Source organism: Guillardia theta (assembly GCF_000315625.1).
Source record: "Guillardia theta CCMP2712 unplaced genomic scaffold GUITHscaffold_43, whole genome shotgun sequence".
NCBI lineage: Eukaryota > Cryptophyceae > Pyrenomonadales > Geminigeraceae > Guillardia > Guillardia theta.
The window spans coordinates 433899-450287 of NW_005434631.1; the positions used below are offsets into that span (position 1 = coordinate 433899).

At 52.5% G+C, this 16389-nt stretch overlaps 9 protein-coding genes and 2 non-coding genes across 11 annotated transcripts; 4 read left to right on the forward strand and 7 right to left on the reverse strand.

Moving 5' to 3' along the window:
• Positions 1-262: 262 nt before the first annotated feature.
• On the forward strand, positions 263-2591 carry GUITHDRAFT_110111 (hypothetical protein; the record flags this gene model as incomplete). The annotated part of the gene is made up of 6 exons (XM_005830928.1): positions 263-325; positions 374-2170; positions 2218-2268; positions 2311-2373; positions 2417-2466; positions 2510-2591. The coding sequence occupies 6 exons, from the start codon at positions 263-265 to the stop codon at positions 2589-2591; spliced, it is 2106 nt and encodes a 701-aa protein (XP_005830985.1).
• A 22-nt stretch (positions 2592-2613) lies between these two features.
• GUITHDRAFT_153127 (hypothetical protein) lies at positions 2614-3457 on the reverse strand. The gene is made up of 3 exons (XM_005830929.1): positions 3168-3457; positions 3037-3122; positions 2614-2988 (listed from the first exon to the last, which is right to left on the reverse strand). Exons 1-3 carry the CDS (start codon positions 3438-3440, stop codon positions 2676-2678), a joined length of 672 nt encoding a protein of 223 aa, XP_005830986.1. The 5' UTR covers positions 3441-3457; the 3' UTR covers positions 2614-2675.
• Positions 3458-3762: 305 nt separating this feature from the next.
• Positions 3763-3834, reverse strand: GUITHDRAFT_t57. Its single transcript has one exon. It is a non-coding gene; the product is annotated as a tRNA-His (tRNA).
• A 635-nt stretch (positions 3835-4469) lies between these two features.
• Positions 4470-4697, forward strand: GUITHDRAFT_40411 (hypothetical protein; the record flags this gene model as incomplete). Its single annotated transcript, XM_005830930.1, has 1 exon — positions 4470-4697. A coding segment is annotated over one exon (228 nt), but the record flags the coding sequence as incomplete, so codon positions are not given.
• Positions 4698-5060: 363 nt separating this feature from the next.
• Positions 5061-5810, reverse strand: GUITHDRAFT_72531 (hypothetical protein; the record flags this gene model as incomplete). The annotated part of the gene is made up of 1 exon (XM_005830931.1): positions 5061-5810. One exon carries the CDS (start codon positions 5808-5810, stop codon positions 5061-5063), a length of 750 nt encoding a protein of 249 aa, XP_005830988.1.
• A 382-nt stretch (positions 5811-6192) lies between these two features.
• GUITHDRAFT_t56 lies at positions 6193-6264 on the reverse strand. The gene has a single exon. It is a non-coding gene; the product is annotated as a tRNA-His (tRNA).
• Positions 6265-6707: 443 nt separating this feature from the next.
• Positions 6708-8413, reverse strand: GUITHDRAFT_72696 (hypothetical protein; the record flags this gene model as incomplete). Its single annotated transcript, XM_005830932.1, has 8 exons — positions 6708-6788; positions 6834-6902; positions 6947-7006; positions 7081-7164; positions 7220-7336; positions 7383-7440; positions 7496-7578; positions 7628-8413. The coding sequence occupies 8 exons, from the start codon at positions 8411-8413 to the stop codon at positions 6708-6710; spliced, it is 1338 nt and encodes a 445-aa protein (XP_005830989.1).
• A 1081-nt stretch (positions 8414-9494) lies between these two features.
• GUITHDRAFT_110115 (hypothetical protein) lies at positions 9495-9798 on the reverse strand (the record flags this gene model as incomplete). The annotated part of the gene is made up of 3 exons (XM_005830933.1): positions 9495-9539; positions 9587-9643; positions 9691-9798. 3 exons carry the CDS (start codon positions 9796-9798, stop codon positions 9495-9497), a joined length of 210 nt encoding a protein of 69 aa, XP_005830990.1.
• Positions 9799-10769: 971 nt separating this feature from the next.
• GUITHDRAFT_140137 (hypothetical protein) lies at positions 10770-12264 on the forward strand (the record flags this gene model as incomplete). Its single annotated transcript, XM_005830934.1, has 5 exons — positions 10770-11170; positions 11286-11663; positions 11854-12013; positions 12061-12149; positions 12204-12264. The coding sequence occupies 5 exons, from the start codon at positions 10770-10772 to the stop codon at positions 12262-12264; spliced, it is 1089 nt and encodes a 362-aa protein (XP_005830991.1).
• A 360-nt stretch (positions 12265-12624) lies between these two features.
• On the reverse strand, positions 12625-13799 carry GUITHDRAFT_140138 (hypothetical protein; the record flags this gene model as incomplete). Its single annotated transcript, XM_005830935.1, has 2 exons — positions 12625-12684; positions 12765-13799. The coding sequence occupies 2 exons, from the start codon at positions 13797-13799 to the stop codon at positions 12625-12627; spliced, it is 1095 nt and encodes a 364-aa protein (XP_005830992.1).
• A 1359-nt stretch (positions 13800-15158) lies between these two features.
• Positions 15159-16255, forward strand: GUITHDRAFT_153129 (hypothetical protein). The gene is made up of 2 exons (XM_005830936.1): positions 15159-15277; positions 15351-16255. Coding segments are annotated over exons 1-2 (732 nt in total). The 5' UTR covers positions 15159-15275; the 3' UTR covers positions 16081-16255.
• Positions 16256-16389: the final 134 nt, after the last annotated feature.

Here is a 16389-nt window from a genome sequence, read left to right on the forward strand (position 1 = left end):
CAGGACACAGCGAGACGAGCGGCAGCAAGAAAAAGAGGGAAAGTGGGAGGATCGAAATTAAGAGAAACTGAGGACGAAAACTGAGACAGCTGATGCAGGAGCTCTCAAGATGGATGGTAGCAAGCGCAGGATGCTTGGACTACCCAAGTCTCTCCTTGCCGCCGCTGTTCTTGTTGTGGTAGCCATTTGCTGTTCTCTGGCAGGATTCTCGACACCTGTTCAACTCGAGCAAGGATGTGGGCGACTATGTCAGGCAAGAAACATGATCCTGAATGCCAAGAAAGCCCTCGACAATAAAGCCGATTCTGAGATTCGACTTCTACAAGTACAACAGCACTGTTCCTTCAAATGCTTCAACTAACTGATCGCTCAGGGAGAAAAGTTTGCAGCACCTCGGACACCAAAAACCACAGCAAGACACGAGCATGAGGCTCAAAGGTCCAACGAGGCGTCAAGAAACGTTGTGAGACCAAGCTATCAGAAGGAAGAGATCTCAAAGCAAGATCTCGCCAAGTTCGTTAGTGAGACGATCGCGGAAGAGAAGAAGATCATGAAACATGCAAGCAAACATCACCATCACCATCATATCACAAAGGGAACGCAGCAACTCTCTCCTCAATCGCAGCATCCAACCCAAGGGGACAAGCCTAAGCTTTCGTACTGGTGTGAGGACAACCCCAATTGGCGGGGACCCTTCGGAGACGCTTGTGTGTCGTATGCTGTCGGAGGAGATCGGCAGTTCTGGTGCGACTGGGATGGCGCAGGCGACATGGGGGCTTGTCCTGTGGCCTGTGGTACATGCAACCCTGGTTACTACTACCGCGCCGAACAAGATGAGCGGCGAGAGCATCACCTGCTTCATGAGCATTTCGATCCCCAGGTGGCACCGCCAAGCAAAGAAGTCAAGATCAATATCACAGTGAACCAGGGGCCTCAAGTCCCCATATCGATTGCACGTCAACGCGACATGCAGGCTAATTTGTTTCATGATATTGAAGAGATGAAAGAGGACTTGAAGAAGGTTGTTGAAATTACACAGGAGGATGCTCGTGAAAGAAAGAAGAAAGAAAAAGACTCGATCCAACCAGCCTTTATTTCTTCGGAAGAAGCCAATCGAGACATGGCAAGATTCTATTCCCAGGAATCAGCGAAGAAGGACAAGATCGTATCGATGAAGAACGCTTCATGGGCGCTCACGGACCTGATGTCGTGGTTTAACAAACAGGAGAAGCAGATTCAGATACGAGATCTCAGAGAACGCAAGAGACATCGTCTCAACGGGCACGCGACCCCAGCCAAGGAGGGAGACTATGATTTCCTCAAGTTCCCTCAAATGCAAGTCGACAAGACCATCAAGACACGCAGGTTGTCAGAACGAGCAGCTGACGATGATATGCAACATTACTGGAAACTTGCCTTGTCAAACACAAGCAGGAGTTCCATGGCAAGCTTCTCTTCGGCTCGAGCTAGACGTGAACTTGGAAGGTATCTCGAGAGCAAGCTGCAAAGTGCAAAAGCCCTCCATCGAGAAGCCAGAGATTCGGCAGAACGACGGCGGAAGGCGAATGGCCTCGGGTGGGAAGCGGTGAAGGCGGACTCAAAGATGTCGACTGAGCAATCAGAGGCAGACATAGAGAAGTTCTGGAATTCGATGCCTACAGAGGCTGTTCGGATTCACCCGACGGGAAAGAAGCAGGAGGCTCCTGAGAAAACAAAAAAGCCCCTGGCCCGTAAGCCTGTTGCCTCCAACAAGCACGATCCAGGACGTTCATTGTCGCGTCGGAGATCAGCTGATCTAGCGAGGGCAGGAAGGATGATGAACGACGAGGAGTCCAAGTCTGACATGCAGACGTACTGGAACACCCTGACGGCATCAACTGACTTACACACAAAAGCAAGGGGGGGGCATACTCGTTCACATACAGTGAAGCAGCCCAGCATAGAGGAGGAAGTGAACAGCCTGGGGTTGCCGACTGGGGGGGCAGAAGCCGTAGCTCTGCCGCACAGACCGCTGACGTCAGAGGCTGCGCACGCGTCGTTAGAGGACTACTTCTCTAAGATGGTGAAGCGAGCGAAGCAGCTGGACGGGTACGACAGAAAGACAAGGGAAAAGTTGATTGCCGAGGCGAAGCTGCGCGCGAAGAAGAGAGCAATGCTCGCTGCTGCTAAGGTCACCAGCGCCAACCGCTCTTGCTTTGCTCATCTTTTCTTCGACAGGGCAACAGCCAGCTTTTCGCCCTTGCACGCAGACAGGAGGTGATGCTCTGGGTGCGGCAGACCTGGTCTTGCGACTGATTTCTTACCTGTCAGCTCTACCAAGCTCCTGCTCCTCGTCCCATGGCCCCTGGAGCCAGTGGTTGGGCCCCAGTAGCGGTGCGGGAGGCGATGTCAACCTTATCCTTCTGATCGGTCACAGGCATGGAGACAGGGCGGGGCAGAGCCATCAAGAGCAGCCCCCGCATGGAGGTGAGCCAATTGACATGCGCCATGTAGCTGATGTGCCTGCCAGCCAAGCACAAGAGAGGAGGCTCGAGTACCAGCAAGCATACAGCAACTTCCTCAACAACGTTAACGCGCAAGTTCCCGTTTAATCCTTCGCTCTATATTATTTTGTCCTATAAATTCCTTTCAGTCAGAGATGAGCCGGACAAACAGAAGGAGGAGCAAGCACGCGATCAGTGCTTCTCGTAGTGATTCCTGATGCACGGGATGTCCATCATCATCCGGTAGAACTCAGAGAGCTTTGGGTAGCCATCGACAATGTCGGTCGGGATCCCGTCCAACCTTCCGGATTTGAGCTGTCGAAGTTGAGGAAGCATCACGCAGTCAGCGATGGTAACACAGTCCCCAACGAAGAAGCCAGTGCCGTTTTGCACCAGCTTCTCTTCAAAGTATCCCAAGAAGCGTGGGATGTCGTCTTTGAGCAGCGTCTCCCTCAGCCGCCCTTGGATCGCCTTCCTCTCCGCCTCCGGAAGGTCTTCAGCGTACCTGAACGTCAGCGGTCATTCTTCCACCTGCTGCTCTCACAGTGCTCACCCATAGACGTGTGGCCTCATGCCGACGTAGATGGATGGAGCGATCGCTCGAGCCATGTCTCCCTGCAGCCCGACTATCTCGTCGACCTGCCCCCATGGTAAGCCACCACCAGGTTGTCAGCAGCAACTCACCTTCAGTGCCTTATCGAAATCTTCAGGATAGAGCTTTGTCAGCTTGCCTGCGTAACGGAGCATTGCCTCGCTCTGCGTGATGGGAGCGCCACCATCGACGGTGAGGAAGGGAAGCTGGCCGTAAGGGGCGCGCTGCTTGACGGCTGGGTCGGACCAGTCCTTGAAGTTGATGCGCTCATCTTGGAAGGCAACACCTCCGAGGAGCAGCGTGAGGCGAACCTTCTCCGCCACTCCCTCAATGTCGAAGTACACCAGGTGAAGGGACGGCGCCATGCAGGGGATCTTCTGTTGTTGTGGGGGTAGGGGTGCACAGCTTCAAAGAGCGTTCTCGACTTTTTCTGGGGTACTTTACTGGAAAAAACGGGGTCCAAATTGAGATGGGTGGGTGGGTGAAGGGTTGCAACTCAGGGTGGTTCGGGTGCGGGTGCTGTTCGGGTGTTGGTTAGGAGGGGATGAGGGCCTGGAATGTTCTATGGCCTGTTGTAGAGCTAGTAGGGGTAGGGTAGCAGTAAGACTGGGGGGTAGTGGTACGAGGGGGTAGGGGTGAAGTGGTAAAATATAGAGGCAGCAAAATGGTGTGAGGGGTCCACGCGCGTGTCGGATCTGAGATTCGAACTCAGGTTGCCACGGCCACAACGTGGAGTACTGACCACTATACGAATCCGACCTCCCCATGCCCTTTATCCCCGATCTCAGTGTACATATACCCGCCGCCCTTTCATCTTCCTCACCCCTACCCCCATGTATGGTATCTGCATCACCCCTCATATCCCAATGACGCTCACGGGCCCGCGCCACTGGAACGAAGTGAAGGGGATGAGGGAGCGTGGAGGAAGCTTTAGAACCATGGCAAGGAATCAGATCCGATGAGTACAAGTAGCCGTGCTGATGAGCGACAGGCGGGATTAGAATCATAATCAGAAGACACCATCCAACATATCTAGCTGTTTTTCAAAGAAGTACTTTTCAGGAATCTTTTGATACTTTCCGACCTTAGTGATGTACTCGACCATACTCACGTTCCTCATTGGAGCGAGAGGAGAATTTCTGTAATCGGTCTTTTATGCCGAAGTTTCAAGGGTTCCGTTGTCATGCATATTGATGCATTTATTGTTTTTAGTTTCCTCCTCCTCCTCTTCATTTTCTACAACCACGTATGAAATGTTTGCGCCTTGCAAAGTGCTGAGCTCATCTTTTCATCCGACACTCTCACATTTCGAAACACTGTAGATTACTATTTTGTTTTCATTTTCCAAGCGTAATTCATCTTTCTCCTCCAATTGATGTTTTTTCTCCTAGATGTCAAAGTCGGATGTGTTGCATTTGTACAGGAATTTGTTGCGCAACAGCAAGAAATTCTGCAATTATAATTTCAGGGAATATTTTTTGAGGAGAACCAAGGAAGATTTCAAGTGTCACAAGAATGAGTCAGATCCCAGCAAGGTTCAACAACTCCTTGAGAAAGCCAGACAAGATCTCGTCGTGATTTCTCGACAAGCTACTCTCAGCCAGATGTATGCCGCCGATCGCCCCTTCATTGTCGAGCAAGCCAACGCTGACAAGTAATTAGCACGTATAATAAAGGAATTGTCGATAAGCAACCGACGATGATGTATTCGAGCTGTTTGTTGGACTTGTGAGATGTTCAAGGGTTCACAATCAGAATTTTGATTGATTTGTACTAATTCTCTAATTACTTGCATGATTCCAACTGAGTGCACAGCCAAGCTTGTCGCATCTCCCGCCTGACTCGGCTCAGATTCTCCAGATCTTCTTCGACGCAGCAAGCCATCACACCATGATCGACCCTCTCCGAAACAAGAATGCAAGGCCAGGATGACCTTGCGCTACATGCATCTTCCACTAATTGTTCATTCTAAGATGATTGACATATCAATGACCATTTCTTTCGTTGAAAGAGTGAACTCGCGCTGACATCCAAGCATAGAATTCGGCATCTTCCCGCATACGTTGTCTATGCGGACAATCTTTCTTTCCTTCAGCCACTCGGCGTGCATTCCTTCCCCACAGAATGACACCCATGTAGCAAACCTTGGTGGCTACCCAGTTAATCAGCCATGACGGGAGCTTGTGGATCTTAGGGTCGACACTGCCAGCTGCAACTACCTTTGTCTTGTTGTTGTTGATTGGAATCAATTTCACCGCTGCATACTTGATGTCGATGCGAACTGTTTTCGGCTTCACCTCTGGGAATGTAACTCCCTCCATTTCTTCGAGACTGCGAATCAGAAGCAGCACACACCCATCTTCATCGAGGCCATCTATCGCCCGTCCGTACACGCAGGAATCACGGTGAGAAAAAATTGCTGGAAGGGGGGACTTGATTTTCCACCAACAGACTCGCTCACACTTGGACGGTTTTGACAAGAGCTCACTGTCACTGATGAACGGGAGCCAACTGGGGAACAGAGTGATCTCGTTCACCATGACGAGGAGATATTCCAGGGGGGCATCAATCGTAGCTGCAACACGAAGCGCATGGATTGGGGAGTCTGCTTCAGGCTTGTACCAAACCCGTATGTCATCTTCTTTGGAGCCGTAGACGTGGTTCCAACCATCATCACCTTGTAAATCCTTGCAAAAACCTTCTGCCTCTTCTGAAGCATCCCTCACCTGCTGCATGAACGCCTCATGCTTCGAGTGCGCGTTGGGGAACTTGTCAGCGATGTCTCGCTCTAGTCGGACTGCCTGGAACAAGCAGTCTTCTTGGAAGAGCTTCTTGCATCTGGCAACCATCTCCTCTCCTTCCTCGCCCTTCGTTGCTGCCTCTTGTTCTTCCTGTCCCCCCATTCTGTTCGGCCACCCTACAAGATGGGGATGCCAAGCAAAACATCAGGGTCTGAATCGATTCGAATCAGACGCCCGGACATAAAAAGGGGGCTTGGTAGGGGTCCATTCTCCTAGAGCTGGCAGCGACGTAGTGAGGTGGGGTGGGGTAGGGAAAGGTAGGGAGGGGTGGGGTTGACAATATTGGCAGCAAAAAGGTGTGAGGGGTCCACGCGCGTGTCGGATCTGAGATTCGAACTCAGGTTGCCACGGCCACAACGTGGAGTACTGACCACTATACGAATCCGACCTCCCCATGCCCCTCATCCCCGATCTCAGTGTACATATACCCGCCGCATTACCCGCCGCCAGCCCGCCGCCCTCTCCCCAACATGGCGGGAGGGCGAGATGAAAGTGTAACATGAGCACGAGAGAAGGAGGAGTAGAATAAGCAATGGCAGCAGAAGAGGAGGATAGTAGGGCAGGGCCGGGCCAGGGCCAGAAGCCTGAGCTCGATAAGAGATCACAGTCCGATGGTCAAGAGAAACGGGTGGAAGGGAAACGAGTGCCGGAGCGGGTACATGAGCAGGAGTGCAACTTGTTCATAGCACAACAACGAGGTGACTTCGAGGTGGCTTCGCCTCGATTACTGCAATCGCAAGGAACCAGCAAGAGAGTTTGACGTGAGAACGACCCGGTAGTGTCTTTACTGTATGAGAGCCGAAGAAACGTTCACTGCTGCTGCCGACTGACTCAGCCGAAGTGAAAAGTGAAATGGTGACTGCCGCCACCGCCTCCTCCAAATCCGAAGGGAAAACCTTGGCCAGGATTACCCTGAGAGCAAGGTCAGCAACCACGGGAGATAGCTCTGCCTTGAACCTGCGGCTGTTCATTAATCGGATCCTCTCCTCTGTCGTACTTGGCGCGTTTCTCGGGGTCAGTGAGGACCTAACACGAGTGAGGTGGGCTCATCAACAGACTTGATCCAACACCTCGTGAGCCTCGGCAATCTCGTGAAACTTTCGGTTCGCAAGGTCGGATTCTTCTTTTGTCTTGCACTGGCCACCACCGCAGACCTTGCAGGCGATATCATGAAGGAAGGGAGAGAAGTTCCAGGACTCCTCACCTTGTCTGGATGCATCGTCAGCGCTTTCTTCTTGTAGGCTTTCTTGATTGCTCGATCGTCGGCATCCTTAGGAACATCCAGAACCTTGATGAAGCACATCATTCGCCCTGGAATCATCACCCCGGACAATCGAGGGAACCTTATAGTAATCCTTCATCTTGCTTTTCTTGAGCAGCTGCTTTGCTCGTTCAAGCTTCTCTTTTGCTTCGTGACTGTCTTTCTGAAGGTTCAAAGCTCTCTCGCAGTCTCGCACAGCCTAGCGCAACTGGTCAAAAGAAATCGGCATGACGCTGCGAGCGAACCTCCTCCCAATCCTCGAGCCCCTGCAGAGCCTCCGCACGAGACAAGAGGGTTTGCATCCTCTGTTGCCTGAAGTAGGGTGAGAAACGCGATATTGCTAGCAGTTAAGGCAAACCTATCATGAATCTGCTCAGGGATATTCATGACTTCAGAGCAAGCTTCAATCGCCTCTCTGTACTTCTTCAGCTTGATGAGAACCTTGCAAACAAGTCAGCAAGACCTGGCTTTACAGCACTGCACCAAGCACCTGGCATCTTCCGAGGTTCATCTTGCCAGTGAACAACACATGATTCGGATCGATCTTCGCTCCCTTTTCATAGCTCTCCAGTGCTTCATTGTACTGCTTAGAGTCCATTTCTTTCTGCGCTGCTTTTGCAACATTTTCCATTTGCTTAATCTTTCGGTATGCTTGCTTGCACACTTTATGCTCCGGGTCAAGGCGCAGTCCTTCTCTAAAATGTCTTTGAGCCATGTCAAGCTCGTCCATCTCATAGTAAGCTTGGCCTCGCATGGCCAATGCTGCCATATGTTTGCTGTCTACCTTGAGTGCTTTACCAGTGTCTGCAAGAGCGTTTTCTCTGTCTCCCAACTTCAAATGGCATTCGGCTCTCATCAGCAGGAGCTGGACACAATCGGAAGCAACATCTATGGCTTTGTTCAGATGATCACGCGCCGCTTGATAGTTCTTTTGCTCCAACAGCGTCTTTGCTGCATCATACGCTTGTTCAGCGAGGTGAAGGTTGCTTAAGGTTTCCCTGAGGCTCGCCGAGTCCTTGCTCTTGAGAAGCGCTTGCACATCCTCGCGGGCCTCCTGGAACCTTCCTTGAGAGGTATGGATCTTTGCTCGCTTGTCCAGAGCCTGGAAGTAATCTGGTTTAATCTCGAGAACCTTGGCAAGATCCCGCAGCGCAGCCTCAAACTTCTTCTCGATGATATGCGCCGTCGCCCTCTTGTACCAGTTCATATGGTCCGTGGGGTTCATCTTCACGGCGCTGTCGAAATGCTTCAGGGCCGCGGCTAGTTTCCCTTCCATCAATGCCTTGTCTCCCAGAGACCTCTCATGGGCAGCTGCCCCCGCAGAAAGCGAATCTGTCTTCTCAGATGACGCGTTCGTGTTGATGATGCACAGGATGAGAGCAAACAATAAAGCTTGTGTGCGATGCTGATTGAGAGCACGTGGAAGCATCGTGTGAGGCTGTTGGATAGATAGCTACAGTCACGGATGATACCTCTTGATGGTGCAGAATGCTTGACTGGCGGTCTTACAATTGAACAACCTGGCAACGATACAATCCAGAATCCCGTTTCACGCACCGAAAGCCATAGAAACGTCCACAATGTCACAGGGGAGGAGGAGGAGGAGGAGGAGGAGGGTCACTGTGACCCTGGCGGCGCTCAGGCTGCAGCAGGAGCTTCCCGTGCGAGGGGTCGGCGAGCTGGGGAAGGGGGGCGACTGGGGGCGGAGAAGGCCCAAGGAAGGTGAAGGGATGAAGTACCGGTGGTCTGCAATGTGTTAGAATGATGCAGGGTGGGGTCTGTGTCATAGGGCTGTTGTATAGGATATCTGCAGGTCCTAGGACCTACTATGGCCTCCCACGTCACGTAGCCGTTATCCCCGTTATTACACCATGGAAGGACGGTTACAAGAAGCAGGCTGGCTTCGGCGCGGCGGTTAACTACACCGTGACTCCGGCGGGCCGGCCCGACAACTGATCGGATGGGCCAGTGCGCGGCCCGGCCGGGCCGCGCCGGCACTCCCGCCGCCCCGCCCCCCGCCACCGTCGGGTGCATCCGACGGTCCGCTCGGACGGTCCCGGCGATCCGACATGGCCGGGCACTGCACGGTGACCGCCGCGGCCTTGTCACTGATGACCGTGACTTCAATAACCGGGCCGGGGCGGCGGCCCGCCGCATCGGATCATCTGAAACTTCGGAAGTCGGCCGTGGTTCGACTGAGAGGCCTCGGAGGATGGTGACGATCACAGTGGCAGCTGATCGGATTCACGGCGGGCCGCATCATCCGAGCCTGTTTCGTGATTGGCCTACACAAGTTTATTGACTCTGACATCGATGTCAAACGTTGAGATGTCAAACGTTCCGTTAGGTAGATGGACTTAAGCTTGCCAGAGCATGACACGGTTGTGAATGGCATTGCCGGGCTGCGAGGAGGGTCAGCAGGGGCTGAGCTGGGAGAGCGAGGAGGCACCTGATCGAAGGTCTGCTGATGGGGGTCGTAGAGATCGCCAGTGACAGCTGACCCGTCCTGCCCCTCGTCACGCACGAAGAGTCTCCTCTCGCTCCTCCTCAAACCTGCCAGCTCTGCGGTGCCATGTTGTCGTAAGTCCCTGGTCCGGTGGCGCCAGGCTGAGTGTAGAAGTAGGCAGGAGGGAAGCTATCATCGGACGCCTGATTCAACATCTACAGCAGGAGGTCAGAGACAGTCGAGGCCTGTAGGCTGAGCGGGAGGCTGAAGATATGTGAAGCCATCGGACACGGCAGGAGACTAAAACATGAACAGAGGAGAGGTACATAATGTGAAGGCGAAGTTTGTTCTACACGAAAATAAGTTGGAGAATGTGCGAAGCTAGTGGTATATCAAATGAAGGCCCAAGATCATGCTTTCCAGATCAAGTGAAAGTAGAACAGTCTCAGATAAACAAAGCAGTGGATTCAGAAACAAAAGAGGTTTACATGTATGATCATTTGTCTGTGCACTTGTACCTCTTTGAGTGTCGATGTGTTTGCATGCATTTGTTTGTTCGATTTATGTCTCATGCGCGAGTCAAGAGGTTCACGTACACACATCTGATAAAAGGAGGTCCATGTACACACATCTGATAAAAGAAGAATGCTTTCTGTCAAGAAACTATCCCACATGTACCTTTCGCGCCCCTCTACCTCGAGCTCGCACTAACTCTTTCTAAAATGTTTGTTTCGCATGCTTGTTTTATGTAGCATAGGAAGCACATGTCTTCATGCTCTACTCTTACATCACTTCAGACTCTCTCCCCTCATCTTCTCCCTTCATTTCGCATGCCTCCATCCTCGCGCGCACCTGGCCGGGCATGAAGCTCCACAAGCTCATGAATCGCGACATGGCGTGAGGATACGAGGGGACAGACCACCCCACTCTCTAAATGTAGGGAAAAGTACCCGTCCGAATTACAGCGGGAATAAGACCGGTGGCACGGAGAGTATGGGGGAGGACAGGGAGGGAAGGAGGGAAGGAGAGGAGAAAGGCGGAGGAGAAAGAGGATCAGCATAGAAGATCTCGATCACATCGCTCCAGATCTTCTTGCCTGCTGCTATCACCTGCTCTTCACATACGGATAATCCCAAGTCGTCAGCAAGGAATTTCTTGCTTGACGTCTACTTACGGGAGCTCGAACATGATGGTGGGTCCCGCCATGTTCTTGTTTGCTCTGCTCGCCTGCCTGCCTGTATCGCTCGAGCACCATCTTGAATGGCCAGCAAGGGATCGCCAGGTGGTCTTGAACAGACTGCGAGGTGGATCGACGACGGAGGGAAAGTTGTATGTGTTCGGAGGATTCTCCATGAAGAGCCTGTACACGGACACGGTTGAGAGCATCAATCTGAGCCAGAAAGATCGCTGGTACTGGAAGCGAAAGCCGTACATGAAAGTCGCCAAGGCATCTTTATGTGCAGTTGCGCTCAAGGGAAAGATCTACTTGGTGGGAGGACAGGACTCAAGATACTTCGCAGTGCAACGGAGGTTGTCACAGATGACAGACAAGAACGAGACTGTCGGACCTCACGACGTGAATTGGCCGTGAGTGTCTCGGAGCCTGATGGAAAACCTCCCTTGAATTCCCCCCTCTTTCTCCCTTGCTCTCTTCCTGTCTCTCTGCTGTCTCCTCCCGGCTTCTCACGTCTCTCGTTTGCAGGACTCTCGATATCATGGAGGTCTTCGACCCAAAGCAGGACTCCAACTCCTGCTGGACCTTCGCCCCCCCCATGTTTGAGCGCAGAGTCTCCTTCTCAGCTGCCGCGTTGGCGGGCAGGTTGTGGGTGTGTGGGGGCTACAACGGCGAGCGGGTTGTGTCTTCCTTGGAGAGCTTCGATCCGCAGGACTCGCACTGGACGACAGAGGCTGATCTGCCGAGGCCCCGGTTTGGCATCGCACTGGCAGCCTCTACAGCAGAGGGACTAAGTCTGTACGCGATTGGTGGGTCAAACGGCGAATACGTCTCAAAGGCTGTGGATATCTTCGACGTGAAGACGAGGAAGTGGAGGATGGGGCCTGACATGCTCACTGCAAGGAGGTGAAGCTTCTTTCCTCTCGACATCTCTTGCTGCCCCTGCCCTCTCCCCTTCTCCTCCTGTTTTCATCCTCCTTCCCCTCCAACATCATCACTCCTATCACCACTACAGCATTCATTCTAGTCCTGCTCCCATGCGCTTGCGCTCTCGCTCCTGCTGATCCTGTGGGTTGACAATGACCGTGGGTGGAAGTTCATGTGCGGCAGTGGAGATCAAGGGCAAGATATACGTCATGGGAGGGCTGGGCGAGGAAGGTTGTCTCAACTCCATGGAGGTTCTTGACCTCAAGACTGAGAAGTGGGAGCGATGCCTCGGCGACGGCATGCAGTCGAAGCGATCAGCATTCGGAGCGGTAAATCCTCTGCCTCCTGTCCCTTCCTCCATCTGACGAGCGGCAAGGTTGCCTACGAGGGGAGGATCTTCGTGGTGGGCGGATGCGACGGGGAGAAGATGTTGGATACAGCGGAGGTTTACGACGATAAGGAAGGGTGAGGAGGGCCTTCCCGCGCGTGTCTCGTTGTATGTGACACATTTACTTGCAGTTGGGCTGACATGCCGAAGCTCAAAGTGCCGAGAGGAGCCCTGGGCGTCGCCTTGCTGTAAGACCTTAAAGAATGGACCTGGAAGACATGAAGCACTACGGGAGCCTCGGACCCATCGAGCTATGACGGGCTCGTGGGAAGACAGACCCCTGCGTTGTCCTCCATCACTCGCGCGACCGTCTTGATGTCATACTTGACGAGTGAGCGGGCGATATCTTCGACGAGCTTGCACCTGAAGTAGTCGAACTGAGCCGTCGGCACGAACACTCGACACTCCCACACAGACCCACTTGACCGCAAGTCCTTCATGACAACCTGTGGGAGACTCACTTTCATGCCCAGCTTCGTTTTGCCCTCGTCATGCTCCTTGTTGGCCAGCGACAAGTAGTCTGTGAGCGATATCCTGCTTTCCTTGATGTTGTCAATCCGCTCGAGGATGGTTCGAGACGGCTTCAAGACCATGTTCGAGATCATGCTGCTGCTGTCGAAGGTCGTGATGAAGGATCGCTCTTGCCCTGCCTTGGTTGCATTCTGTGACACAGGAGCGATCTTGCCCAGCACCTGCTGCGGCACGATGGAGCCGTTGGACATCTTGTAAAGTCGCTTGTTGGTGAATTTCTTCTGGCTCTCTTGCTTGAGATAGTCGCGCGCTAGGTACTCGTAGTCGGCCACCACCTGCTCCAGGCACTTCCTCGCCTTGTCCACGTCGGCCGACGCTGCCGTCTGGATCTCAATCTCGATCCTGCGCATCTTGTTGCGGGAGGCGTTCTCGATCACCGCCCCGAAGATCTCCGAGTTGGGGACGCTGATGCGAACGTTGCTGAAGGTATCGAGCCGCGTCTCGAAGAGAAGCGTCTTGGCTATGATTCCCGTCTTGCCCGCTACGATCACGATGTCGCCGACCGAGTAGGGCCGGAAGATCATGAGCATGATGCCTGCTGCGAGATTGGAGAGAACCTTCTGAGAGGCGAAGCCGATGGCAACGCTGAAGCTGGTGAGAGCTGCAGTCAGACCGCTGATGTTAATCCCAAACGAGCCCAACAAACAGGAGACGGCGATAGCAAGTGAGAAGTACTTGACTGCTCGCTGCAGGAACAGAGCAACTGTGGTGTCAGAGCCGAGAGACATCATCTCATAGATGGTGTAGTCGGCGAGCCACACCGACAGCCTGTAACCAGTGAAGAACGTCAGGATTCCCACCACCAGCAGCTCCTCTCGTTGAGTGAGGAAGGGGATCAGAGATCCCTTGGAAACAATTCGAATCGCAACGAAGCAAGCGATGGTCGAGACGAGCAGAAATCCCAAGGCCAGCGATGAAGGTTTGCTGGGCGAATCCGTCAAGTCGTCGTCTTGAGATTGGTTGGTTGCCGCAATGCTCGAGCTACTCCGTTCGTTTGAGAGGGCACGCACCACGTCAGAGTCATCGAAGCCTCCTCGAAGTGTCGTGAATTTCTGCACGGGCGGGCGATGTCCTGGTGTTAGCAACATAACATGCAAGGACGAGGCGCCTCCTCGTCTGACCAGCAGCTTCCTGGGAGCCACGAGGGCCGAGCAGACTTGAAATCCGTGAGCGAGGAGAAACAACTCCATGAGCATTTTAAACATCAAGACGCGATTGAGTGCGCGCGTGCTGGTTGCCCTGAGTTTCATAGCGTGAACTCACAGATGGATGGTCGCTGACGCTCTACAGCTATTGAGCTACTGAAGGAATTCAGACCTGCAGCAAGGTAAGCCATAAGGAAACAAATTCTAGGAGTGTAGAAGCTCCATTCCAACACAAATGAAGTAATTCGAAAGAAAGATACAGATAACATTAAGCGTCTGCACTCTCCGCACTTTCTATCACACATTAGTTTATCGCTACATCGATCATCTTGATGGCAAACACTAACATCGGTGAGTTTAGGCAGAACAGGAACGAGAGAACGAAAGGCGTGCAACCCCTGCCGAGGCCCTTGAGCTGGCTGACAAGAAGAGGAACAGGTCACAGATATAAGTCGGAAGGAGTAAGGAAATGGGTAATGTAGAGGCAGCGGAATATTAGGGAATTGAACGGAGATGGAACACACAGGAGATTAGTGGAAGCAAGTAGAAACAGGAGGGAAATGTAAACGAGAAACATGAGAGGGAGCAAGGGAGGAAGAGGGGCAGATCGAAAGAGGGAGGGTGTAGGGGCAGAGAGAGAAAGAAGGAGGGTGTAGGGGCAGAGAGATAGAGGGAGAGGGAAGAAGGAAGGGAGAGGAAGGGGGAGGGAGGAGGAGGGAGAGAGGGAGAGAGGACAGGGGAAGGGATGGAAGGACGGGGCAGGATGATAAAAGTGTTGCGGGGCGGAAGAGGTGAAGGCAGGGGGGAACTAGGTCGCAGGGTAAGGGGGTCATAAATCATTTCAGTGATGGGGGTGGGGTGGATTTGGGGTACGAACTGAAGACTGAGGTAGGGGTACATGAGGGGCAACGAAGGGGTAGTGAAAGCTGCGGGTACGAAAGGGGGTAGTATTCGAAGGGTGGGTGGTAGGGGTAAACGGTCAAATTTGACCAAATATTGAGTAAAGAAATGGAGGAATACGGGTCACTGACCGGGCCCGGCCGAACTTGCCAGGGCCCGGTTAGTGACATCATGTAACGGCTATGAAACGGCGTGTTCAAATTTCGGTTGGCGGGAACCACCCACCCCACCCTTATCCATTCCCTGACCCATCCCCTGGGAGAAATTGCATCCGTTTGAAACCCTTCGGAGAAAGGGTCAGAGTTTGAAGATTTATTATATCTGTCAATAGTAAATAATGCTCATCATCAGAGAGCTGCCTTGTTCGTACCACCCCTCTGTCCCTGGAGGTACCCCATCAGGTCACGTATACTATCAGGAGCCTTTCCCTTCCCTCGCGCTCCTCCCGCTCTGACGGAGCTTGGAATCTAGACTTCCTGCTCTTCGCTCCATCCACCGCCTGTGTTCCCTTCCTTCCTTCAATTTTCCCTCCTTCCATACCCTCACTGCTTGTCTCTTACTTGATCCTAGTCCTTTTCCTTCGTCTCAACGTTTAAACCGATCTCAATCCATTGACCTTCATTTACAATGTAAGCAACATTGCTGTTTTTTTGCATTCAAGTCAAATACTTTTGATTGTTTGCTTCTGATCATGCAATTCAGGCCGACTGTTGGAGAATTGAAGCAAGAAGCTCAGCTCGGAGCTCTTGAATCCGCCCTCCATGCTGCTGTGAGAGACTACAAAGCAGAACTCACTGCCGACGAGCAGAAGGCGAAAGCCAAAGAGAAGGCTTTCAACGAGCAAGAAGTTGATCTGCTTGATGACGATGACCTCGATAGTTTGCACATGCAACGCCTCCAAGAGCTAAAGCTGGAAGCTCAACGTCGCGATGAACAAAAACGCCTCGGGCACGGGCAATACCGTCTCGTTGCCGAACCTGAATTCCTCAAGGAAGTAACCGGCAGTGAGAACGTGGTTTGTCATTTCTTTTGTGATGACTTCATTCGATGCAAGATTGTTGACAAGCACCTTGGTGCGATTGCGCGGAAATACGTTGAGGCAAAGTTCATCCGAGTCAGCGCTCCAGATGCTCCATTCTTTGTACAGAAGCTCAAGATCAAAGTGCTGCCATGCATCGTCATGTTCAAGGGGGGCATCGCTATCGATCGAGTCGTTGGGTTTGAAGAGCTTGGGGGTGTGGATGACTTTGAACAAATTAAGCTGGAAAAACGCCTTGCAAGCAAAGCAATGATTCAATACAAAAATGATGATAGCTCTGACGACGAAGAGGATGAAGTGAAACAAAAGTCCAAGATAAGAGGAGGAGCATTGTACAGTGGTTCTAAGTACTCCAAGAAGTATTCTGGAGATGATAGTGATGAGGAATGGTAGTTCCAATATGCAAGGATTGTCATTCTGAGATTGACATAGCTTTACACCATAGCCGCAGCTTCAGCCAGTTTTGAACTGTGGCGGGTACTGACGTGTAATTGAGCGCTTCAAGGCTCCGATTGCGCGGTTGCTTGTTCTAGTCTTTTAATTGAATTGTTGCGAAAGCTGAGATCTCTAATGGGCTGCTTGTCTACGTGACGGTTACAGTAACTGGGCGCCGGCGTGTACAGTCCGATCACGGTACTAGCATCACTGTCATGTGACCGTACTACAAGCCGGGGGCCGCCCGATTCGCCTGTGACAAGTCCG